Here is a 26723-nt window from a genome sequence, read left to right on the forward strand (position 1 = left end):
ACTGCGCTCACTGAACACAATGTAATAACAACAAAATCGATCAGATTGTCCCTCCAAAATCTTTGCATGTTTCCAACCACATTACTATGCAACTTTCTGATTTGCACAGTACATGCAAAAAGAAACTTTGAATTATATGATAAATATGTAATAGATAATAATATATAAATATGTAAACATTGTAATCCACATTTTTCTCATAGATGATGAACACATCTCTAAATTTATCATTTACTGCCGGAATGGGCTACGATCAGAAGCGAGTGGTATTAGGAACTCCTCGAGTAGAGTTTTTATGCGACCTTTGCAACCAGTTATTATGCAAACCCACTCAGGTAAGCTTGTCACTTGTTTGGATTCTAGAAATGTGACATTTTATTGATAGAATCATAATTGTAACATGTTCATTTGTTCATGATATTCAGAGTATTCAGCTCAGCACAGTAGTAGCTCAAATTAGATGCTAAATTTCAACATTATTTAGGCTATCCAAATTGTCTACTTCTGTATGTACATCTACATTCTACAAGTTACATTTTATATCTTTGATAACAAAAATGTATTATTATTATTTAACCATTGTCCTCAATCGTAAAACAGCATACATCAATTTAAAACTTTTGATTCGCCAAGCATAAGTGATTGTTAACATCATAATAATGTTCTGGTTCCATCACCTAATAGTAAAATTGCATTCCTTAGAGTGTTTGTGGACATCAGTTTTGTACATTCTGTATAGAAGATTGGCTGGAGAAAGATCCACGGTGTCCGTACGCTTGTATGACCATCAATTCCTCTATTCACTTGTTACCACCTAAGGTTTGTTCAAAATAGTCTTACTCAATTCTCTTCGTACTCTTTCCCCTTAATGAGTATACAATCTGTCAAATTTGTGTACAAGGCTCGAGAAAAGAGTGATATTCCAGCAGTGCCCACAGACGTTAATTACATAGTAATTGAATGTAGGGGCCTTATCAAGTGACCCGTACGTTAAAACTTACTTAAACCCGGACACTATTCCCAGTTACGATTGGTACAGAAGATGGAGGGATTGGTACTAAAGTGTGCTTATCTGGGTAGTGGCTGTACAGCACAACTCACCTTAGCTGAAATACCTCAACATGAACTGGTAGGTCTTAACTTACTGATTACTTAATCGTTAACTTACTAATTACCTAATTGTTAACTTACAAATTACTTAATCGTTAACTTACTAATTACCTAATCGTTAAAACTTACAAATTACTTAATCGTTAACTTGCTAATTACCTAATCGTTAACTTACAAATTACCTAATCGTTAACTTACTAATTACCTAATCGTTTCATGACCGGATTAAGATGTTATATTTATTAGGTAGCTTCACCCCTAGTTCTCACATTACATGTACCAAATTATTAAGTGAATTAACTAGCACGTCCAGGTTTTACTATGTGATAAAATGGCGGTCTTGGAAACGTTGTATAGTTTCACCATTCTTATTCTAACATTTTTGTATCGTCTCCAAGTAAATAAAACTGGTCGTTATGATCTTTTAACACACAGACACGCGCAATATAATGCATTACATTGGCTGGTCAGGCCCGGGCTTGCCTATCCTTCAATATTATAAGTTCTTGTTTTACACTACAAATAGTAAGCACATCAAGCTCTCACTGCTCCAGCAAATAGTAAACTTGCTCACACTGCTCCAAGAATAAAACAAGGGGTTTTCTATTGTATAATGTATACGTTAACTAAGATAGCCTGTAATTAATTGATATGTAATGTGTTGTTACCGCACTTTTCGTTCACAAGTACAGTGTAGTGTACACAGTGCAATGAGTGGGGAGCGATGCACCGTTAGTCAATGTGGTGGAATGTGTCACAACGTTACTGTGTGCTGTCACAACGTTACTGTGTGCTGTCACAACGTTACTGTGTGCTGTCACAGCGTTACTGTGTGCTGTCACAACGTTACTGTGTGCTGTCACAGCGTTACTGTGTGCTGTCACAGCGTTACTGTGTGCTGTCACAACGTCACTGTGTGCTGTCACAACGTCACTGTGTGCTGTCACAACGTTACTGTGTGCTGTCAGAACGTTACTGTGTGCTGTCAGAACGTTACTGTGTGCTGTCACAACGTTACTGTGTGCTGTCACAACGTCACTGTGTGCTGTCAGAACGTTACTGTGTGCTGTCACAACGTCACTGTGTGCTGTCACAACGTTACTGTGTGCTGTCACAACGTCACTGTGTGCTGTCACAACGTTACTGTGTGCTGTCACAACGTCACTGTGTGCTGTCACAACGTTACTGTGTGCTGTCACAACGTCACTGTGTGCTGTCACAACGTTACGGTGTGCTGTCACAACGTTACTGTGTGCTGAAATACCTACAGTAAAGTTATGCCGTGATAGGTAGCGGTTTAGATGTATCAAAATTGTACATTTTTACAGAAAGTACCTTAATTCCCAAAAATTTGGGCGACAAAAAATTTGAGCGGGCCTCTCGCCCAAATTTTTTGCAGACCAAATTAATTGCATAAATCTTTTCCGTCTGCTAAATTTTTTGCTAACCAAACTTTTGGCATTTGGCCTGTGGCCCTGAAATCTATAGAAAGATGGCTTTTTCTTCATATCCAAGTGAAATAATATTTGAAATTTTAGTTTTCTAATCTGTCATTCATGGCTTGACCAATTAAAAAGGCTTATATTTTAAATGAATAGAAATAACTGGAATAGCTAACAGCTACTAATAAAACAAATGGCTAGAGGTACGGATAGCTAGAGATTTAAACAAGATCTGCAAATGGATTATCATCCACCGTAAAGTCTGATCTACAAGCATCAGTTATACCCGACTTCTCAAAGCCTTTCCTTATGTCATCTGGCCTCCCTTTTAAATATACTATCTGATTGAGAGACTAAATATCACTATTGTATATCTATCATTTTGTACTGTGCCATCATCACTGTATTTTTTAGTAGTTACTGGGCAGATCGTAAATTTTATAACGTGAAACAACTCAGACTACCACCTACATGCTTAAAATTGAAAGCAAAATGACTGGAATAATAAGGAATAATAATGAACTAAGGCAAATATCTAACTGAAATTTTAGTGGAAAATCGTTCATTTTTCGAAGAATTTGTGCCCAAATTTTCGGTCGCCCAAATGAGTTCAAATTCTTTGCCCAAATTTTTCGGGCTCAAATAAATTGTGCTCAATTTAATGGCACACAAATTTTTGGGAACTAAGGTAAGTATCTTCTACCAATCACACTACAGAGATTGACTGATGTAATAAATCGTATATAATATGAAACTTGATACTAATTACTATATTATCATCTTTTTAGGTAATGTTATGACCAGTTCGTCATCACAACACACTCAAATACCTAACAGTCAAGGTTGGGTATTTGGTGTTAATTCTAGGGTGAAACATGACCCCTGTAATGAATTGTTTTCGTTCAGTTTTAGAGTGATATGTTACATAATCATGTAATATGTTACATAATTATCACTGTAATGATGAGACACGTCTTGTTGATTTTTATATGTGTTTAAAATCAGTGATGCTCTCTCTCTCACTACAGCTTATGTATTAATAGGTCTAGTAAGACACGAGTGATGATTTGTGATTTTTAACAGTAAAATCACTGCACTGTGTACACGGATATTACCTCAAAACTGTCCATTTCCGTGTATATTTAAAAACTGTTTACCGCAAATGATTTTCATAAAATGAGGTGTAGTCTTCGAAGGGTATCTCGATCAATGAAATAAGATTAAAGAATTTTGACTGTTAAATCTGTGTTCAATGTCAAACACAAGAACATATTTTAAACATTTGATATACCCCCAGATTTTCAGTCTCTAACTAAGACCATACTCGTTAGGATCATTTCTACAGTATGTGTCCCACCTTAGTCTTCTACAAAAGACAACCGATTCAGTCACGATGATGAGGTTGTCCTTTGTTCCTGAGCAGGAAACTAGCTTCTTCTGAAGCATTGATGACTGTTCACCTGTTACCTTGTGTGACGGGGAGGGAGCAAAGGCAGCCTGAGTGGCCCATTCTAAAAACTGATACAATTTATAAATGTAGGCTGGCAAATCTTCAGTCAGTTGACTGAGGATAGTATGAGACCAACTGCAATTTGAATTGGGGTACTGGAAGTCAAAATCACAAAGAAAATAGAAAAATCATATTGTCCCATTTTCTGTCCCATTTTAAGTTTTTGAAGATGAAATTTCACAGTTTTGACTGAATTTCTCACCTGCAACCAATTAGTCAGTCAACTATAGATGCCATGTGACACAATTGAGGTGCTGGAAGTTTGATTCCGGTCGGAGGAACCAAATTACAGAAATCTTTACAAAACGAAAATTCATACTGTACAATTTCTGTCCCATTTTCAAATATGATATTTTCTGAACAGAAATTTGACAGATTTGATGGACATTTTGCCCAGTGACCAATTAGTCAGTTAACTGAGGATGGTATGAGACCAATTTGGGGTACTGGAAGTCAAAATCCCGAAGAAAATTGAAAAATCACATTGTTCCATTTTCTGTCCCATTTTCAGTTTTTGAAGATGAACTTTACAGGACCAAAATTTTACAGTTCTGACTGAATTTCTCACCTGCAACTAATTATTCAGTCAACTATAGATGCCAAATGACACAATTTAGGTACTAGAAGTTTGATTCCGGTCGGAGGAACCAAATTACAGAAATCTTAACAAAACGAAAATTCATACTTTACAATTTCTGTCCCATTTTCAAATATGATATTTTCCGGGGGAGGGCAAAAGTTAATGCACATACGTTGGGTCTTATACCACCGCCGCGCCGTGTTTCATATTTGAGACTTGTAGCTTTGCAGATGACATACTGTACCTACTTATTCGAGTATTCTGTCGCAAAAACTTAAAAATTCGGTTTTTAGGGACCACACCCAATCAACATGGAATTGCTTATACTCGTGTTTGCGAACATGCTAGAAAATTCATTGTTACATATTGCAATAGGTAATTAAATCCGGAATTTGATCTGAAAAGGTGGCGCCAAACGGATTTAAAATGACGAATTTATCAGGCAATTTGTTTATCTCGTTAACGAATTGATTGGGTAATCATGTGATTGCGTGCTATGACATAACAACACCGTAATTGGGCTCTCGGCACGATTCCAACCCAATTCCAACCTGATCACATAATGAATAACCTCTTTATGCTTCATATCTTGGTCATCTGAGAAGCTAGAACTCTCATTTTTTCAGGTCATGAGGACAAATGTAATTTGAATGGCCAAACAAAATTCCATACATTTTGGCTCGATCCGATTATTCAAACTATCAAATAAATGCGAAAATGAAGCTTCATTCGAAAAAAATGACTTTGAATATTCTTTGATTTGTCATATTCCTCGAATGAGTGGTGATAGTAAGTCATACCAGAAAGAATTATTTCAATTGGGCACTCAGTGACTGAGCTATAAAAGCCAACGTATGTGCACTGACTTTTGGCCCCCTCGCCCACCTCCCCCTCTGTATATTTAAAAACTATTTACCGCAAATGATTTTCATAAAATGAGGTGTAGTCTTCGAAGGGTATCTCGATCAATGAAATAAGATTAAAGAATTTTGACTGTTAAATCTGTGTTCAATGTCAAACACAAGAACATATTTTAAACATTTGATATACCCCCAGATTTTCAGTCTCTAACTAAGACCATACTCGTTAGGATCATTTCTACAGTATGTGTCCCACCTTAGTCTTCTACAAAAGACAACCGATTCAGTCACGATGATGAGGTTGTCCTTTGTTCCTGAGCAGGAAACTAGCTTCTTCTGAAGCATTGATGACTGTTCACCTGTTACCTTGTGTGACGGGGAGGGAGCAAAGGCAGCCTGAGTGGCCCATTCTAAAACTGAAATATAATATATACTTCTGACCGCTTTTTCAGCCGGGAGGGTGTTTCGCAGTCATCAGTCTGTGTACTGTTCATATGTAGTGTGTAATTAGATCTATATGTTATGTTTGGAGCGAGTCCAAGATAGCTGAATTTCGCCCACATAGAAGTATTTAGAGTGCAACAATGTGTGCACAAACTGCTATTCGTGGAATTTACCGCTCATATTCCGCCTGATACTTTATCCGAATTTAGAGTACATCGCAATCTATCTTATAATAGTAAATACCTAACAGCTTTTAGGACTTGATTCTAGATTCATGTATGATGATATGTGATTGGACTAAGTGAGATCTTATTTATTGAATTCAGCTATTCAAAAAGCTCCAAGTTACATCTTTACGTGATAATAACACTGACAATTACACTCCTTCGTCAAACATGTGCATATTTTGTCTTATGAAGAATGTATTATAATAAAGGATCAACATAAGCTCCTATAATAAACGTAATACAATCTCATGATGTGTAAGAGTTAAAATTTAATTATCGCTACATTTCAGAACTGCAAGTTTGCACTAGTCAGATGTGAGTACTGTAACGTGAAGGTGTCAAAACGTCAGCTCGCCACACATCACTCAGTATGCAGGAAGTGCCCTTCTGTTCAGGTATGCAGATTGTTTTATTTAGAACAGAAAAAATTAGTAGTGATATTCTAATTTAATAAAAATTTCGAGGTTCGACCGGGTTTTGAACCCGGGACCTTCTGCGTGTTAAGCAGATGTGATAACCACTACACCACCGAACCCTTGTTCAATTGGAAACGTTAGGATCTTAGATTGGGGGACCAAATGCATATATACCAGGCATGTTTCTCGGTGCATATTTAGAACCATATAATTGGACACCAAATGTATAGGCTATGATTTGTTTCACTTTCGCAGACTGCAGTGATGTGATTTTATATGCATTTTCTCGATTACCCCAAGTGGATTTATCTGAACAGGTTTCGTTCCGCAACGATATTTTGAATCGTTCGCTCTTTAGTGGGATATGTATAGATTTAATTCAAACTAGATGACCGGCCTTTTCTCAGCACCACAGGAGTTTCATGTAACAGTTTCTCTGCGTAAAAAAATTAGAAGATTCCATTTTCCTCTCGTTCGATTTCTGTTTCTGTTCTCAATGTTCCTTGCTTCATGCTTAAAAGGTTGTAAGATGATACCATTTTGATTGTACAGCACCCCTAATGCATGGGAGTTGTGTATAAATTAGCAAGTTGCCAAGAGAATTTACCGGTTTTCACATTTCACCTATGTATTGGTATCCCTATGGGAATGATTAACACTTTTAGAAAATATTCAATATTTGTGGTGTCATCTATGTAGGGCGCTGCGACAAATAAATGAAGAAACCATGTTTCTTGTCGAAATTTAAAATCTTGCGCGCGATAAAAACACGAAATACTGAAGTTATGTCGCGTTGTGCAGTTCTTTAGACTGGCCATTTCTCATGACATGATTTTCATTCCGTCTCCACTCTGCCTAGCGAGTCATACCCTTAACACATGCGTAAAACCTCTCTAACATTTCAGAAGCCGAAAGAAAACAACCCTGCCATTCTCAACGTGGAGCCAACTCCCGAGAATACTTCACAACATCCCCGGAAACGGAGCTCAAAATCGCATCGATCATCACCACATCGTTCTTCGCCGCACCGAGACGAACATGTTCATAGATCTGCGAGAGCTGAGAAGCGTCACGAGGTTAGGGTCGAGAAATCTTCTGAAACTGTTAAACATGAAACTAAACAAACAACTAAACACAGTCATGCGGTTCCGACTAAACCTAAGAAACGTCGCTCACGTTCGAGGGATGAACCCGTCCACATATCCCCTCCTAAACATCAGAAACAGTCCGAACATTCCCGTAAGTCAGTCAGACAGACAAGCAATGAAAGTGACGTTATTGCGCTTCATAAAGACTACAGCATCCTTAAATTTGACAATCATCCAAAACAGAAAAAGAAATCCTCAAGAAAGACTCCCATGTCAGAGTTTGATCCATATGTTATGATCGGGTTAAGTAGCGAGAGCAGCCCGAGCGACTCTTCGGGGGATAGTAATGATACAATAACAGATAAAATGGATGGAGTCAGCTACGATTCACATCCTCACAACAACCAATATCCCAACCACGCGACACACATGAAACTAGTGGAGGAGAAGCATCAGAGGGTGAGGAAATCCAAGAGGAAGCGAACAAAACGTGTTGAGAAATCACGTGACTCTGATACAGAAATGTTGGAGGATGGTGGTGAGATTGAGGAGGATTCGGTGACTTACAGTTATATAAAACGGACTTATTCTATCCAGTCTGTTAATTCGGCTACGTTCAATACGATAGCCAATCCTGAGCCTTATTCTGCTCTCCATCAAAACAAGAAATCTATCAGAGAATTTGTTTCGAGGTCTGACATTCAGATTAACCGGACGGTTGTCAAAAGAGAACCTCCACCAGATTCCTCAACTGGATCTTCTTCGGATGATGATTTTGGCGCCAGGGTTACAGTTAAAACTGAACCAGTAGTTAAACCGGAAATGCTGACGGATGAGGAAGCTGAACCCTGCCCCCAACTTGTGCCTTCTGAGTACAATAACGGTCGTATAAAGGAATCACCTGGCCCGTCATCCGGCAAGAGGTCTAAAAGACCAGCTCCTAAACCCCCAGTTCCTAAACTTCGTGTTCCAGGACCACCTCTTCCGCCAAGAACAAAGAAACAGAGTCCCCAGGAACCAAGCACTGATTACAAGTCACAGCTTGACTCGTACAGAGCAAGACTCGAGGAACTTTCTGGCCGGGTTCTGAAACAGGAGCCGTCCCCTGCAAGTAATGAACAAGATCCACTGCATCAAGTTCAACCACAGTGCAACTACGGGGGAACTGATTATCTTAACACCATTCCTGATTCACAGTTCACGTCAGGACTGAACATCTTCCTGCATGATCTCATGCTGAGAATTCAAGACAAAATTGAGGACGGTAGTATCGCTTTCTCTGACGAGGAAGAGTCCGAATCTTTTGATGAGATTGATGAAATGGACGAGGAACAGATAGCCAATTCAGAGCTTGTGAAGCCGTTGTTCAACACCATCAACCAAAACAGGGACTACGCAAAGAACGAGCCTATGAAGACTATTGGGTTGAGCACAGCTGTTTTACCAACACTGGCTCTCAACATGCCTCACCCCTCATCTAGTGGCTTGGGCAGCGTCAACACATCCTGTACCACAACCCAAGACAGCTTCCACTCGATTGATATTACTTTACCGAGGGAAACTATAGGAGTTCAAACTGATGTAACTCCTTCACCGTCTCGAGATCCCGGACCTCTTTACAAACACACACAAACAGACGGGAGTTACAGAAAATCTCCTTCCTCTGACAACGCTAATGACTCCTCTGATCTGACTCAAACCAAATCGGACGTATCTGTTGGTTGCACTTCCTCCGAAGATAACACCAAGCTGCAGACCCACGACAAAGGGGTGGGTACTGCTGATTTCGAGCCCGAGCCTCACGATGCGTCCGTGTATCATAGTGTTCTTTCACCTGGTGGATCCACTAGTTCCTCCTCTTCCAACAAATCTCCTCGTCGCAAATCTCCCAATCTTACAAAGAGTCCTGCTAAAGGAATTTCAAAATCCACTGCTACAGTCTACACATACAACAGTAAACCACCAAGACCGAGGGTTGTGGAGAGTCTTGAGCCAACTTCCAATGAGTCTTCGCTAACAAGGAACATGAAGGGAGGGTTTACGTTCTCAACTGATTGTAGTAGCTACGAAAGAATTGACGGTATACCGGGGGTTTCAGAAGATTTGAGTAGACCGAGTAGTGGTGACAGTTTGTCTGATATTTCTACTCCTTTGAGCACGCTTGATCGGGACGCTCTGCCTCCGACTGCTGAGGAAGGGTCTGATGAAGCTGCACCTACACACAGAGAAATAGTTGTGGAAGAAGAACAAGTTGATCCTGTGGAGAACAATAAACCGTCCGATTCACCCGAGAGACATGTTACCTGGTCTGAAAGTGTTGAACACATCGATCCTCCGACCTCGAAAGAAACAACCCCCAGAACATCAGCCAACGATCCGTTACAGGATGTTCTCCCAACTCCACAGGAGCAGTTTTTTCGGGAGGATGATGATAAATTAGATGATACTGGTCATATTAAAGTAGAATCGAATGAGGTTCGCGCTATAGCGATGGTCGCTGCTGCTGTTGACCCTGAGCCAGTTGCAGTAGTCGGTCATGTCACTGTTGATGTAGATCCTTTCCCATTCATGAATTTGAGACAGGTTGATATTCCCCGGTTAGGTAAAAGGACACCCTCTAGAGTCAGACCAAAGACCCCTTCAATAACAAGTAGGAGGAGAACATACAGTGACTTAGACTATCCAAAGGAGAGAAGGGAATCCACTGATAGCGGGTCAAATGAGAAAATCCTCAACAATTCTATCAATAATATTTCAAGCAGTCAGGATTTGGCTCCAAACATCTTACCAAACCTTGCTAGTGCAGTGGACACAGGATCAAGAGCTCGGAATTTCTCGGCTACAAGCAACGCTTCAAATGGTAATGGAGATCATATAATGTTCAATAACTTGGGTGACACCCGGTCTCTAAATATTACCGGTTCCAGAGACAGCTTGACCAACATAAGCTCGTTTGGATCAACAAGTAATATTGACAACATTAGCTATAGTTTACCCGACATATCTGAGTCTTCTTATGAGGAGAAGAAGACAAACAAACAGCGTAACGATGATCTACCATCGACTTCATCTATGATGTCATCGCCTACATCAAATTTAGCTGATCCTCTGGGGGATTATGGTTCAAATAAAGACTCGTTCAGCACTGCTACGCTGAGAAAACCTATTAATTTGACCAACTTGAGTTTCAATAATGAGGACTCAAGTGCTCGAAAACGTAGTTCTATTGAAAGCCCTGGGTCAAGTAATTCGGGTCATACAGATGGTGTCACTGCACCAGACCAATCGAAGATCAACTTTAACGGTTCTCCCTCTGGTAGTTCAAAACAGACGATAGTTGATGACAAGGGCGTACCTCAGTTTCCAGAAGTTAATGTGGATTTGAATCCGTCTGAGGATACAGATAACAACAGCTCAGAAGTCGTCTCAGAACCGAATTTTGTTATTGAGGATAGCAGCCTGATCGCTCTCGATACGCCGATCGTTCCGGAAGAACCAGACACTTCATCTGCTACAAACGAGAAAGACTCCAGCACAGGTATAGAAATAACAGAAATTTCTGATGATACTGTTCCTGAGATTATTATTCCAGACAATGTTGAAGTAGATTCTCATGTCGACATGGACAGGAATATCTCTGTCGATCTTAGTATCAAAGATGAAGTCAAGAACGAGATATCGAAGGATGTCGAGGGCAAGCACGATGATGAATCCCAAAATCCTGACCTGACAGAAGTTACCTCCGGTCCAGTTTTTCAAGAAGCGAGATCTTCCAACGGGGGTAAGAAAGGAAAGAAAGGCAAGAAAGGGAAAAAGAAGAATAATGTGTGCTCCTTATTTGATGTTGCTTCCGAAGATCATTCCAATCTTAAAGACAGTCAAGTAGTTGAACCGGCATCTGGAAAAAAGAAAAAGGGTAAAAAAGGAAAGAAGGGTAATAATGCTAGTCTCAACATTGTCTCCTATGATTTGGTTGAAGAACCACTGGCTCCTTCAGTCCCAAATCTTCCTGACGAAGATGAAACTTCTCCAGTTTTGGATGAAGTTAAATCTCTTGACCGTGTACAAAGGGTTCCCCGGGAAGTTGAAGGTGCCGACCATGATGAAGATCGGCGAAGTACACCAGATAATGTAGAAGTAGATTCTGGTAATAAAATCGATGATCTAAACACAATTGATGGTGGCAATGTACCCTGTCAGGATATAGAGATGAAGCAAGATGACGTTAAAATACCAGATGAATCTTCGGAAACGGAATTCCCAACACCCAAAATATTGCTCACTGTACCAATAGCCGAGCAAAGAGCATCCGTTGGGCCTGAGGAGAGAAAGATCGTTTTTGAAGCCAGGAAATGCGAAAGAAGAATGTCAACTGGCGATGAAACATTTGAGTCCTCCCCTTCAGATCTTCCCAGAAAACGGGTCCCATCTTGCCAATCTACTCTGTGGTGGGACAATAGAAAGCAGCTGCAAGGTTTAACACCAAGTCCTCAGAGAAACAGTAGAGATCATTTGGACAGCGAGATTCGTGGTGATATCAGCGAACCTGCGGCTTTGAATTATGTATCTGATGGCATAATGGGGATTGATTCTCCTTCAACTGAAACCGATTTGGACGAAGTCAAACCGGCCTCACCAGCTGTTGAAATTGGAGAAATGAAAGAAGACAAGAGTTCAGTTACTGGCCCTTCAAGTAATGTCATCATTGCTCCTGGACCACGTTTTGAACAGCATCCACCAAAATGCAAGAAGAAGAAAGGGAAGAAAAACAAGAAGAATAACAAGAATGCTTCAGTACCAGAACCGGCGCCACGTGTTCAGCCGAAATTCCCTCCGGGCGATCATGGCTCACTGAACAAACTGTCGACCGCTGAGAGTTCAAATATAACTACAGAGGATTCATCAAAACTAGACCTTTGCAACGATCCTACAAAAGACATACTTCATAATGTAAATTTGGAGTTAGATACTGAAAGCATTAAAAATGTAGTTACCGATAGCAGTCTTCACGATGTTCCTGTCATCGAAAGCAGACCTTCAGACTTGGAGGGACCAAGGCATATGGAGCCCATATCTCTTGTTGATGAAACTGAAAACAAGGATCCAGAATATTCTACGCCTTCAGCGCCTATCGATTTGTCACCTTCAGTGCCTATCACTCAAATTGAAGACAATTGCGAGGATCTCAAAAAGAATAACGATGAAGCATTATCTCCCAACGTACAGAGCCCCAAGCACGATGAAGGTGCTGCTGATTTAGGGAAGTTTCAGGTGAAGAGTAAGAAAAAGAAAGGCAAAAAGAACAGAAAAGCTGTCATAAATTATGATTTTAAGGAGCCAAATAATGATGGTTCCGGTTGCAACGAAATCGATGGTGCCCCAACACTAACAATACCATCATCTTCAGAGTTTGTTGAGAACTTAACTGAAGAGCCTTCTGCAAAGCAGGTGCACGGTGAATTTGTTATAACTGAGGATGGGAACCAACCTCATGATGAAGCATCTTCCAAAAGTGATCTTATTAATGAAGTTGCGCCTTTAGTGATTGATCCCGCAAACATCAGCAAAACGGAGACAATACCTCCGGACAACTTCGAAAACGTTCCCGGCCACATGGAAATTCGTGAAGATAACAAGGAAAGAGAAATTGCTGTCGAACTTGAGGATGCTGCTCTAAAAATACCTAAGGTGACCACTCCATCGGAAGTTGAAACACCCGCAGATAATACTGATGAACCACTTTCAATTATTTCAGAAGCTGTCGTGGAGGTCATGTCTGGTAAGAAAAAGAAAAAGGGGAAGAAAGGGAAAGGTAACAAGAATTCTGACTTAACTGAAGACTCGCCCAATAACATTCCTGCATCAAAGGGTAAGAAAAAAGGAAAAGGCAAGAAGAATAAAAAGAAACAGGCTATTCACAATCTATCAGATGAGGATGATTGTCAAGCTGCACCAATAGAATCTCAAGTAACGAACGATTCTGCTGTGCCTTCTGTCAATGAAAACAGTGTGATCATACTCGAGGCGAGTCAAAACCAGGAAACTGAACAGTCTCATGCTGAACCTGAAGAGCTTGTTAAATTCTCGCTAGATAGTGAGCCAGTCCATGTTCCTTACGAAGCCAGTGAAACAGATACTAGCCACAAATATGATGCTACTAAAAACAACATCATCTCATGGGCCGAACCCAAGTCACCAAAAGCTACAGACGTATCTGAGGTTGAGGAGTCAGTTCTCTTTGTTACAGATAAACCTGGCAACATTGACCTTGACTCTTCACCTCCTCCTAACAGAGACAGAAGAGAGAGCAATGTACAAGGAGGCCGAAAGAGCCGAACTCCAGATTATATCCCGAGAAATCCTCCTAGTGATGGACCTGGTGATGGATCTGATAACGGAGATTTCAGGCGGCGAACACTTTCTAGTGACTCTACGATGCCTTATCCTCGAAAACCGAAAAGGTATTCCTCACTCAACCTTCTACCTCCTTCAGATTTGATGGGGAGAAGTACAAGTTTTTCTCCCGAAGAAAGATATCCTCAAGTTCAAAGCAGCCGTGAGGTGTTTGATACTCCTAAGCGGAAGAAGGCTATATCATTCGGCATGGCAGAGGAGAGATCTCCGAGGTTAGATTTTGTAAAACCAGCAGCTAATCAAAGTGGTCCACCTGTTATACCTTTTAGGTCGACTGGTTCCCCTTCAAATACATCTATGTTTTCGAGCACAGACATTCCGCCTGTGAACATGCAGAGAACCAGATCGCAGTCTGATAATGATGTGCCAATGCTTAACTTCCGGGAAGATAAGAAATCTGGCACTGAAAAGTTCAAGAGTTGGTTGTTCGGAAAAGTCAAACCTAATCGCCGTAAATCACCTTCTGAAAGCGATTGCCAGTCAAATCTGCAGAGGTCACCAAGGTTAGAGCAGAGACCCTTCTTACACATTTCAAACGTTACTGTCGTTAACAATTCTAAACTATCTCTAAATGGAAGTTTAGCTGAAGAAAATGAAATTGTGACTGACGGCCCATCAGAGGTTACACTATCTCAATCTCTTCTTATTCCGGGTATCAAACTGGAAAGACCCAATTCTCTCACTCTAGAACGACCATCATCTTACTCTGGGCGAGCTGTGTCACCAATGGACAGTGATGTTACTCCAAAACCGATCCAGAAAACACCCTCAGCAAATGATATCCTTTGCAGTAATACTGCCTACACAAACTGGCTTAATACTCTTTCTGCAATTCAGGATGAAAAACCAGGTTCTGTTCGCAATCTTCTCAATGTACCCAAACCCCCTTGTCACCGAAAAACCCATTCAGAAGGTCGGCAAATTGATGTAACCTTTATGAAAGACTTGTCACCTGTGTCTCCAACGGAGAGTAAACCTCCTACTCCACCTCCGTTCGCATCAACTCACAGAGTATCCTCAAGACCTCGAGTGAGATCAGCTATACAAGCCTCTGAAGAACACAAGACAAGCCCTCTCAGTGACGCTAAAACACCATCAGCTAACGACATAGACAAATCATGGACGGGCCTTCTTAAGTCTTGGATCGTAGACAATTCAGGATCTCAGAGTAAGATTAAATCGTCTAATGATGTTAGAAGACAGAATTCTCCTAAAGCGAGACGTCGAGGTTCTGAGATTATAGAGACCGAAATCACATTCCCAACTGAAGTTAGCGCATCACCAAGGTTATCTCGGATTGATCTTTCAAGTGATAATCGGTCTCGAGAAAACAGTAAAACAGATAGTTTCTCTGGTGTTTCTGCTGGTTTAATAAGTAATAATGACTTTTCAGCTGACATCGACTCATTCCTTGAATCTGAAATAGACAAACTGAAAGATTCTTACGTCCCACAAAAACCCTCAAAGTCTAAGAAGAGAACTAAGAAATCTAAACGGAGATCTAAAGATAAGGAAGTGGGCACACCAACTGTTGATGATTATGATCACGTGCCAAACTGTCCAGGTGATGATAGTGAGGTTTCAAGAGGTTTTTATGAGGACAAATCATATACCAAAGACAGCGAACCTTGCAAGTTCAACCCGAATGCTCGTTCATTTGACGATGGGATTGTGGAACCTGATGGAGTCTCAGCCGAATATATTGAGCCCAAAGAATCTTTACCAGAGAAGAAAATATCTAAATCTCACAAAGATTCTTCACAAGAGAAGAACCCTAAACCCCACAAAAAGGTTGTCGACGACGAGTTGGATGACACAACCTCGATTAGATCATTCAAATATGATGATGGTTTTCATCGGGGTCAGTCTTTAACAGTTAGCAGTTACCTTGATGGTGCTCTTGATCAATTAAAATCAAGGTCGGTAACGAACTCCAGTTCATCTGGCGGAGGATTTCCTGAACAACCCGGTAATGCAAGGCATTCTGCATCACCAGTGAAGGGTAACTTTGCTCTAAGTGTTGATGGGAACCAGGGAGGAAAACATGGAAGGCATGCTAAGGGATCATTTTTGACCCCAGATCGTAATTTAAGTGATGACGGCGATGCGTTCAAGGCCAGGACAAGTTCTGGATTTAACCCATCGTTTGAAAAATCCCCTAGTGTTGAAATGTTAAAGGTAATTAAATCACCTAAAAGGATAAACGAATCTGCTTGCTTCATTCCTCTTGACCTGAATGTGACTCCACCTCAAAAACCAAAGCGCATGATGAGATCCGCCACGATAACCTCTCCTAAATGCAGAAACGACATCGAGAGTGATAATGATGACGTTTTTATCGCCCCAGAGACTGTTCCTGTTACCAATAAGTCACATTCTGAGAGTGAACTTAGTGCTCCTGAGAAAGATAACGGGCGGTTATCTCGAAAACTCCTGTTCCCTCGCTGGGCAAGGCGTAGATCGAGGTCTGAGTCTAACCATGGTCCTGACGGGAGGTCTCATAAAAGTAACAATGAAACGTTTGGTATTCTAAATGCCTCAGAGCTGGACATGGTTATGACTCCCAAGAAAAACTTTCAAGTGTTCAAACTAGCCGATGGAAGGGAGATTAAGTACGACATGGACACCAAAAAAGAAACTGTCATCAGTAATCCTAATAACGTTGTGCAGGAACCTCATCCGGAGTTCACACCTACATCGCTACTCCCTGTGTTAGACCAGCTTGATAGAATACAGTCAACATTCGATGATTTGGCTCTTTGCATAGCAGATTCTAATAAACCATCTGGATCTCAAGTCAGAAGAACTAATTCACTGCCGGGAGAGAGCTCTTTTGGGAAGTTTTCTGGAGGTAAAACTCCCCAAACTGATCAATGGGGTAAGGATATCGATCTTGACATGAAGGAACTAACTGATCTTATCAACAACTTTTGTCAAGATAAAGGCGATCAAAGAAACTCTGTTGAAGACATTTTGGACGCAATGGTGAGGTCAAAAGAGAGACATAGTGGTTCTTTTGGTAGTGCACACTCTGGCGACAGCTTCAAATCCATTTCTGCAGAAGAAGCACCTGTTGTTCATGGTTCTAGGATTGATAATACGAGAAGGAACCTTCTATCAATGCTAACGGATCTAAGCAAATCTAAATCAACCTCCGCCATCAATACATCAGCTTCATCGTCGTCCGGTAATCCCTCTGCTCGCTCAGAGACTGATTTATCAAACCGTAATCGTGATGTGTTAACTGATGGAGGCATCACTGCCACGGTAGCTGTAGCACCAATAACTGCGGCAACACTCACCATTCCAACAATACTTGTTGAGCCTCCGTCGAAGGGTAAGACAGACAAGGGTAAAAATAAAGGATTGTTTGGAAACCTTAAAGCAAAGAAGCACCACACGAGCGACAAGGACTTGTCTGAGCAAAAATATCGTAGAAAACGAGCGTACAGTGATTCCAGGGCATACGAAAAGGAAGAGAAGATTGGATTCTTTGAAAATCTTAAATCTAAAAAGTATCATGAGAGTGATGAATTCAAATTAGATGAAAATGGGTTTTTGGCTCATGTCATCAAGACTAAAGAATTTCATAAAAGTAGTGACTGGATTGGTCCAAAACCGAAAATTCAACGAGGATTCACAAATGCTCTCATTAGAGATCCTTCAATTCCTCAAGATGATCGAAGGCCTTCTGAATATATCTTGCTTCATGATGGGCCTCCTATGTATCACAATCAACGTCCCCATCGGCAGATCATGCTAGACTTAGACAGTGACCCAATACAGAATTATTATGAAGACCGAACTCTCTATGATAATCGGTCTCTTCCAAAACAGAAGATTAATGACCAGCGTGTTGATGACAAGTATGCGACCCTACCAAAGGGCCGGGGTCGGAACATGAGTATCACCCCTCCAGATGATCATTCACTATGGGGGAGCAGCCAGATCAGTGAGCAACCAGATGCATCTCTCCGGCGGACTAGATTCAATAGTGACTGTCAAAATAACAATCGACCAATCCCCTCTAGACAGAGAAACTTCAGTGATCATACATTGCATGATATTCAGTCTTTACCCGATATTCCGGGTCTCCAAAATGTCCCCAGGTCAAGGAATAAATCATCTGCCAGCAACTTATCATGCATCACTAGCCCAGCAAGTGACGTCAGTGGTTTCTCGGACATAGATTCTCTTCCTAATGTTCCTGATCATCCTATGCCTGAAATCCTAAAATCACAAATGACACGCCCCGACTTCCTTCCCTTGATTCTTACAGATACAGAGTTAGACGAAGTATTCTCATCGATAAGAGAAACAGATGAAACAGAGTCAAAGAACACTGAAAGTAGCAGTCGGCCAAGTACCTTGCCAGTTACATCCACTCCGAGACGCCCTACAAACCTTAAATTAACAACTTCTCCTGAGGAGGGTCCATTCTTTAATTTCGGTAGTGCTTCGAGCGAGAGTGCTCCAGAGACTCCTAAAGTGTCGGAAGAGGAAGGTAGTCTGAAAGAAACTGAAAGTGTTAAAATGGCTGAGAGTATAAAAGACTCTGATAGTCAGAAGGAGAAAACTATCTCCCATACAAGCCTCAAAAGCTCCTCTAAGTCTGACGATGTATATTTACTACGGTCAAAAATTAGAGACTCTTATGGGAAAACTTCGAGTGAAGGCCATACATCACTTGGTGATAACCGACCTGTTGCTTTAGTTGACGTTGCCAAAGCAGACTCTGAAGATACAGTTTTCGTCTCTCGATCTGAACTCGGACCTGAGTATGGCGTGGATACAGATAAGTCGTACGGTATCTCTCCTACTGGAAGCCTTAGTGATGAGACGATGGACAACATCACCATGCTCCTAAATATTGAAGCAAGGCTCAATAAGCTGTCTTCTCCAGTCAAGGACGATCAATCAGAAGGAGAGCACAGCCCACTAAAGTATGATGACAGCAGCAGCAGCAGCAGCTCTCAACAATCACCAGCAGGACAGGTTTCCATGGGGTTTCAACCGGAAATGTCCCCAGGTGGGATTAATTCTATATCTGCTGATCGGGATTCCCCTATCACTTTCTCAGCAACTGAGAACATCGAGAGCACTGATTCAAAACCTTATTACAACTTGTCGTATGTTAACGATATTTCGTTCAATGATTCCAATAATGACAGCTTCAAAGCATCAGTTCCTTGCTCTGATCGGCAGGGTCTCTCGCTAAACCTCGATAGTTCGAGTGATCAACTAGACTCCTCAGTTCAATCTGACAATATCTTCGTTTTGAGGGAGGAGCTTGGTAGTAGCTATGGTGGAGACCTGTCAAATGCATCACCCTCTCCACAAAACTCCATTGGTAGTCCTTCTCCGTCAAAGACAGACTCCTCTAATAGTCCCACAGTTTCAGAGTTCTCTAGAAACTTCATCTCCATATCTAAGGAAGAAGGTGGAAGTGAGGAGTTCTTCTTACCATATTCTGTCTACGACGACAGTCCGGACCCAGCACTAACTTCAGTTGATATACATGAGGACGATTATCAGACCATCCATAAGCTTTTGAATGAGATTGAAGAAGATGGTGCTCCTGAAGACCCACTTGACAGAATACTACGGAGATCCTCCATAGAGTCAGCTTCAAGTTGTGCAACATTCCATTCAGGAATAGAGTCTGACAGTAATTACAACTCTGTAGAGGAAGACGTTGCCTCAGAGTTTGAAGAATTTGATTCTCAAAGGTTCCGATCAATGCCTAATCTGCCGACTCTTGAAGGTGCCCGCTGTGACCTCAAACAAGCTGAGAGTATTCTGTCCATAGGATCCAACATCAGTTGCAGTGGGCTGTATTCAGAGGACGATGACGCTAGCCTACCCAGTCAGATCACTGACACGACCATCACCGAGGCTGAAGATTATGCACCTCATTTCGTGCTCCTATCATCCTGTGAGCGTATTGATGAGATGGATTATGAACAAAACGTCGATGATGACGAAATTCCACCTGGTTATCAAGTTATTGAGTACGGCGCTACTGGCGTTTCAATATTCCCTGAACCATCAAGTGATGGTGAAATAAGTTCTGCTGAGGTTGACGGCTTTCAACTTAACAATCTATCAGGACAGAAGACATCAGAACTGTCGGGAAGTTTAGAGATTGATATCGCAGAAAACTGTGAGCAAACTGTCGGTGACGTCAATACCGAATTATGTCACGTGCGATCTTTAGACCTTGAAAACAGTAAAATGGATGGTCTTATTGTGGAAGACGTGAGCGACTCAGTCGAAAATATTTCCTGCCTAACACTTTCGACTTATGAAATATTCGACTCTGAAGATATTGATGATGTTGAACACCTATCTGTCACTGAAGAAATGGTGGAACCAAAGCTGGCTTTGTTCGATGCTAGAGTTGCAGGCGTTTCAGCCGCTAGAGCTAGACCCATTGAAGAGAAATACAATACCTCACCTTTTAAGATCGTGATTCCATCAAGAGATGAGATTCTGTCACCTGTCAGCGAGTACTTTACAGATGTAGATACTTACTACACTTCGGCAGATGATGATGTGACATCTGCACAGGAGGAGGATTGCTTTGATTTGTCGGATCTGGAGAAACATGACGGAGATAGTGAGCCTGATCACGAGTCTGCAGCAGCTGATGAAACTACCATGTTTGACTTTCACCGTGATAGTCTTGTTGAAGAAAAGGCTCCTTCATCTCCTCACGCTTCTCTGGTATCACTGTCTACAACTGAGTGTGCACTATCTAGCCGGGAGTCAGTTCTTGCCGAGGAGGAGTTATGTGACTCAACAGCGCTTAACAGGATCATGAATACCAAGATAAACAAACTGGATGAATGTATGGCTCAGGAGGGGTTTGAAGCTGTGTCAGAACCTGTTGTAGACTCGTTCAACACTCATAAATATGAAAATGTCGAAACGTTGGGGTACTACATTGTTGGAGATCTCAATAGTGATTCCAGTTGTGCTGAGTCACGAGATGATATCGAGGATCCAAACCAATCTTCATCGTCTGGATTTAATCAGAACGATTCCTCCTGTTCGGATGAAATTACCCATCTTGGGTCTAGATCTGATGTTGACACTTACTATACGTCAGCGGATGATGACAAGGCTTCGATTCTTGCAGATGATTGTATTGAACCATCTCCAAGCCCAACAGAGATACCGGATTTTTACTTGGTTGAAGAGGATGCTCTGTCACATTCAGGGTCGCTGACGAGTATGATATTCGATGACAGGTTTGATACTGATGACCTGAGTGGAATAAGTGTGGTAGAAGAAAAGATCAAAGTGACCACTTCCTCGCTCATGGATTCGAAGGTACAGTCATTGCTCAAATCACGGGGAAAACAGTCAGTACCATCAGATAATGAAAAAACAGACGACAATCTTCTCAAAGAAGAGGCTATCAGTATCAAACCTAGCAGCTCCTGTCTTTCACTTTCTACAGCTAGCTATTACGGATCTGTTACTACTCTCGACGAGATAGCAGTAGAAGAAGAATGTATTGAGTATAGCTCCTCTGTATTTGATGCTAGAGTTGAGAAGCTGATCCGAGAAAAGAATTACACCAGGCTCCTGGATGAGTCTGAGATCAGTGTTCATCTTGAAGGTTATCATGAAAATTATTCTCGTGAAAATCCTCGTGGCAGCAAACAAAGTTTGGCATCACCTCATTCTGAAGATGGCTACATATTGACAGATGCTGACACCTATTATACCTCAGCTGATGATGACAGAGCTTCTGTTCTGGCAGATGATTGTATTGAACCTTTAGATCCGGCAGTATTACTGGATCTTGAGTTGATGGAAGTTGATGTTTCGTCAGATTCAGAGGAAGTTTCAAGTATTGTGTGCGAGGACATGGTATTCGATGATCTGTATGATGACAATCACGAATCTGTTGAAATAATCGTGGAAGAAGACATCAATGTAGATACTATGTCCTCATTCATGGATTCAAAAGTGCAGCTCTTACTCAAATTTCAAGAGTTAAAATCGTTGCAGTTAGATGCAGGGAACAAAGCCACCGACGGTGGACTTCTTGAGGAACACTGCAGTACCGGGCCTGGTAGCTCTTGTATCCCAGTTTCAACGGCTAGCTACACGGAATCTGTTACATTGCTTGATGAGATTGACGTCGAGGAGGAGCTTTTTGAGCGTAGTTCCTCTGATTTTGATGGTAAAGTGGAACAACTTCTTCAACAAATTGACAACAACGAAATTCTTATGGGACCTAAAATCCGGGTTGCAGTTGATAACGACCAGGCTGATGAACAAGGTCGTGACAGCAGGCATAGTGTTGCAGTTGATACCGATCAGGCTGATGAAGAAGGTCCTGACAGCAGGCATAGTGCGTTATACCCTCCGAGCGAACTTGGAGATGGATACGTGATGACTGATGTAGACACTTATTACACGTCCGCCGATGATGATTGTACCTCGGTGCTTGCTGACGATTGTATAGTTTGGACTGATGACAACAAAGAAGTCTCCAGTACCAAAGGGAACTTATCGTGGCCTTCGTCAGCTGATGACTCCGCTCAGAGTTCTGATGAAGATGTTGTAGATTACAATTTTGAGGACCAAACGTTTGTTGACGAAGAACAAAGCAGTTCTAATGAACAAGTAGGTTTGCTTATTGAGAGTGCAGCTAGCTCCGATGGAGATGAAGATAAGCTCAATATACCTACTCAAGAATTCCTTTGTTTTGAGTACGATCAAGAAGAAGTTCCACACGTTGTATCGGAAGTTAGCGTCACTGACGAGTCGGTGATGTTACGAAAAGTTAACAATTTACTCCAAACCATAGTTCCTAGTGGAGATTCTACAAATCTTAACCTCTGTGAGGAGTCCGTAGTTGATGTGACTGGCACTAAGAATAATTCTGATGAAAAATACCGCGGCAACGAACAAAACATAGCTTCGCACTCTCAAGATGACAGGCATGATATATCCAACTATGTGCTAACAGATGTTGATACATATTACACTTCAGCGGACGATGACTACCCTTCTGTCCATGGTGAAGAGTGTATCATCTGGTCAGGTCCCTCTCTGGAGGACTGCCGAGTTTACGAGTTAGCATCCTCTGAAAACGAGACTGTTTTTGAGGCAGTTGTCCAGGGAGAAGAGGAGTCTTGTTATGAGATGTGTGAGAATGGAGGTTGGACATGGTTTGGGCTGGATGAAGATAGCTTGGTTGTGGAAGGTGTAGGAAGCTCAGATGACAATGAAGGAACTATCTTATCAACTGAGGAATACTTTAGCTCTGGAGATGAAGATGGGTCTATTCGGGCTGAGTGTAAAATACGGATCAGGGATGATACAGTAATGTGGAGTAAAGTCAACAGCTTGATAGAAGATCGGATATCAATACACGAAGAAGAGTTCGAGTCTGCAGCAGAGTTAGAGTTTGTCGTAGAAGACACCCCTGAAATTTATATCGAAGATGAACCGTACACTGTCTCCGAATTTAGAATAGCCTCACCAAATGACGACTCTTCGTTCGAACTTCTAGAATTGTCGACTGTAGAGCTGTTAGAGGTCTCTGATGGGCAGGAAATATGCCGAACACCTGACCTCTCTACTTACAACCCAGCTGAACAGAAAGTGATCCAGACTGATGCAGAGACATACTACTCCTCCCCTGATGACGACTGTGCTTCACAAGGTCATGAAGATTGTCTGGCTGATAGTGCTCCTGTTGATAGTATCAACCTACGTTTTGAGGGTATACCAACTACTGTTTGCTTGCCTGATCTCGGGTCTGTTGCTCTCAATCTCTCTCAAAGTAACATTACTGACCTCCCATCTCCAGATTCCGACTTGACTCCAATGAATGCTCATGATCCGGAAAAGACGCCGATGATTGCTCGAAGGTCTTTTGACGCTCCAATGAATGCTCCTGATCCGGAAAAGACTCCGAAGGTTATTCGAAGGTCGTTTGACAATACCGAAAATCTCAGCGATGATAGTGACAGCGACCCTTTGTCAACATCTCCCCAATTCGAAGATATAGTCAAGCTAAACCCAACGTTCATTATCAAAGACGAGTCAGACTCATCAATGGTGATGGTTGATATAAATGACAATAATCCGGTCTCCGAAGCTTCTGCTATACCAGTTGAAAGAGATCACTGTCAACAGTTTCTATTGGAATGCCATTACAGCTCAGCCAACGAAACAACTCACTCGGATGGTTTGACAGCATACATGAGCTTTGAAAATCTACCAACTGAGAGGGCTAGCAGTTCAGCTTCACAAGAATCACTTACTAAGATATCAGCTCTATCAAGTGGTAGTAATTCCAGCTTACCAATTGACAGTGATGTTGAACAAGTTCAGCTATCTAGTGTTGATATCAGCTCACCTAAACTGGTTGAAGAAAAACGAGTTAAAAAGTTCCGCAAGAAACGGAAGTCTTCTCAGAATTGTCCAGCAGTCCAAGATTCCACCACAAGCCAAGATGAGCACTCTGACTATGTTTACGTGGAACGACCTAGACCTGGCAGTCACAAGAGAGCTGCAGCTGTGGTAGAAGTGACTGATGTGCCGGTAGTGACAGTTGAAGTGAAAGAGGAGCTCACAGTTTCACCTCCAAAGGAAACACAGATTGCTCTGGAGGTGGAAGAGGTCCCTCAATCTCCTTCTAAAGACATTATTGCGCTGAATCTGAGTTTGGAACAGGATAGCTTCGAGCAACTAAAGTGTGCAGCTTCTGAAACCCCGATTAGTATAAGGCGAGATAGTCCTAGTGAGGGTCAGTCAGAACAAAAAATGGAGAGCGATGGTTCATCCGAACCGGCCAAGATCGTTACAATTGATGTTGCTGACAAATTATCTGAACAATGCTGTTCGAAGGTGACTGAGGGAAATACTAAGGGGTCGCAGATATCTGAAGAGTCGGACTTAGAGTTTCTTTCTGTCCTCCACGGACTCAAACCAATTCCTAAATCAGACTTTTATGAGGTCAAACGGACAGTTAGCCCCATTAAGAGGAAACCGTCCAAGCGACACATGCAATCCTGGGCTCGACACCTTCTAAGTGAGAGAACTTCCTCTCCCGAATCCATAACCATGGAAACTGTCGATGCCACTGAGGCCTCAGAAATCTTAGTTGCTCTTAACCCTTTGGAAACCGTTGTAGCCACTCCAGTTGAATCTCTTCTTCAGTCATTCTCTCCAGCCTTCTCTGGTGGTACTTTCTCTAAACATCGAATCCTATCTAGTCCCAGAACTAATTCGACTTCCGACAAGGCAGTAGAGCGGACAGCAGATGATGAAATCGAGGGAATATACTTCAGTGGAAAATCTTTTCCAATCAAAGCCAACAAAATTCAAACCGCTGGACTGTCTTCTGTATTGTTTGATGACAAATCCGAGCTATCAGACGTCGACGAGGATATGGAGAAATTTGAGGAGCAAATGTGTCGTGAAAACTTCAAAGCTGTGATGAATGAGCTCATATTCGCTGTTGGAATGTTCGGAGAGGGATCTCAAACTGAGTCCTCTCCTACATCTACTCCCCGGACTAAAGGTGAACCAACCGAACCCACTCCATCAACCTCTAACTTCTTGGACCTCTCCATGTGCGAATCGTCTTGTGACGAAATGGGGAGGGTACAAGAGGCTATACATCAGCAGTACTACAACCAGGTTGTCAAGGAGATAAAGGATTGGAGCTATGACCCAGAGTGTGAACTAGACGGCGACCATATAGCTGCTCGTCTTCGCAGTCACTCCGAACCATCGTCTTCAGAAGGAGAGAGACCACCAGACTGCATAGAGAGAGGTACTATGTGTGGGTCCGATACCGAGGTTTGTACTCCTGTTAAACCACCGGGACCTAAACTACCTCCTTGTCCTGACTCTCCGTATCAGAAGGCGCAGAGCTTGTCAGTTTCCTTGAAATCTCGAGATAAGAAGTTCCAGTCCAAGTTAAAACCGTGCAGGAACCCTGAATGTGACGCGTGTCAGAGGAGGAGGAAACGAAGGTCAGACCGCTGGAAGAACTGGAAGATATTGAACCAGGATGGTAATCCATGTGAAACGAACTAGATTTGAGATTAACCTATTTATTTATTGTCTTGTAACTTGATATTATGAAGCGTAAGCTCCAGATAAAAACTTATTGTATTGAGAAAATCGGACACTATTTCCTGTTTGTTGGTTGGCAATTTTAGATTTAAGATTTAAAATAAAAGTTAATAGTTGTATGTGTCATAAAGAAGGAGGTTTATTGCTACATATCTGTTAATTGTCCCAACTGGTATTATAGAACATTATTTCATACTTATCTGCTTATTTTATCACAGATAATAAACTTCATAGTTTCAATTAATTCTCGAACTGTACGGATTTATATTGCATTGATAGCTAGGTATTTTTTCAGATATTTCTCAGAATTCTATCCTTACCAGATGTGTGAGTTTAATAAAGTAAATCTGGCATGTTCATTGCAGTCAGTTTCATTATATTTGTTTCAATTTGCTAAATTATTTGTACGGAATTTTGTAAATATGTTCAGCGTGTTTCTGCGTTCAAGGAATGCTTGCTTTATGGTATTTCCATAATAACTTTTTATTGCTTTCCAGATGAGGTAGTTTATAAGAATA

At 41.5% G+C, this 26723-nt stretch overlaps 1 protein-coding gene and 3 non-coding genes across 4 annotated transcripts; 3 read left to right on the plus strand and 1 right to left on the minus strand.

The window, feature by feature from the left end:
- Positions 1 to 207: 207 nt before the first annotated feature.
- Positions 208 to 26723, plus strand: LOC134816283 (uncharacterized). The gene is made up of 5 exons (XM_063825053.1): positions 208 to 335; positions 703 to 819; positions 1025 to 1129; positions 6464 to 6568; positions 7495 to 26723. Exons 1-5 carry the CDS (start codon positions 243 to 245, stop codon positions 26164 to 26166), a joined length of 19092 nt encoding a protein of 6363 aa, XP_063681123.1. The 5' UTR covers positions 208 to 242; the 3' UTR covers positions 26167 to 26723.
- Positions 3867 to 4058, plus strand: LOC134817676 (small nucleolar RNA U3). Its single transcript, XR_010160550.1, has one exon. It is a non-coding gene; the product is annotated as a small nucleolar RNA U3 (small nucleolar RNA).
- On the plus strand, positions 5716 to 5907 carry LOC134817677 (small nucleolar RNA U3). Its single transcript, XR_010160551.1, has one exon. It is a non-coding gene; the product is annotated as a small nucleolar RNA U3 (small nucleolar RNA).
- On the minus strand, positions 6636 to 6708 carry Trnav-aac (transfer RNA valine (anticodon AAC)). The gene has a single exon. It is a non-coding gene; the product is annotated as a tRNA-Val (tRNA).

Source organism: Bolinopsis microptera, chromosome 6 (genome assembly GCF_026151205.1).
Source record: "Bolinopsis microptera isolate Bmic1 chromosome 6, MBARI_Bmic_1.0, whole genome shotgun sequence".
NCBI lineage: Eukaryota > Metazoa > Ctenophora > Tentaculata > Lobata > Bolinopsidae > Bolinopsis > Bolinopsis microptera.

What these genes read in the sequence shown, in the direction of transcription:
- LOC134816283 (XM_063825053.1), top strand. Translation starts at nt 243, where the DNA reads ATGGGCTACGATCAGAAGCGAGTGGTATTAGGAACTCCTCGAGTAGAG. An exon ending in TATTATGCAAACCCACTCAG is followed by an intron (nt 336 to 702) that starts GTAAGCTTGTCA and finishes TGCATTCCTTAG; the next exon opens with AGTGTTTGTGGACATCAGTT. An exon ending in TTCACTTGTTACCACCTAAG is followed by an intron (nt 820 to 1,024) that starts GTTTGTTCAAAA and finishes CACTATTCCCAG; the next exon opens with TTACGATTGGTACAGAAGAT.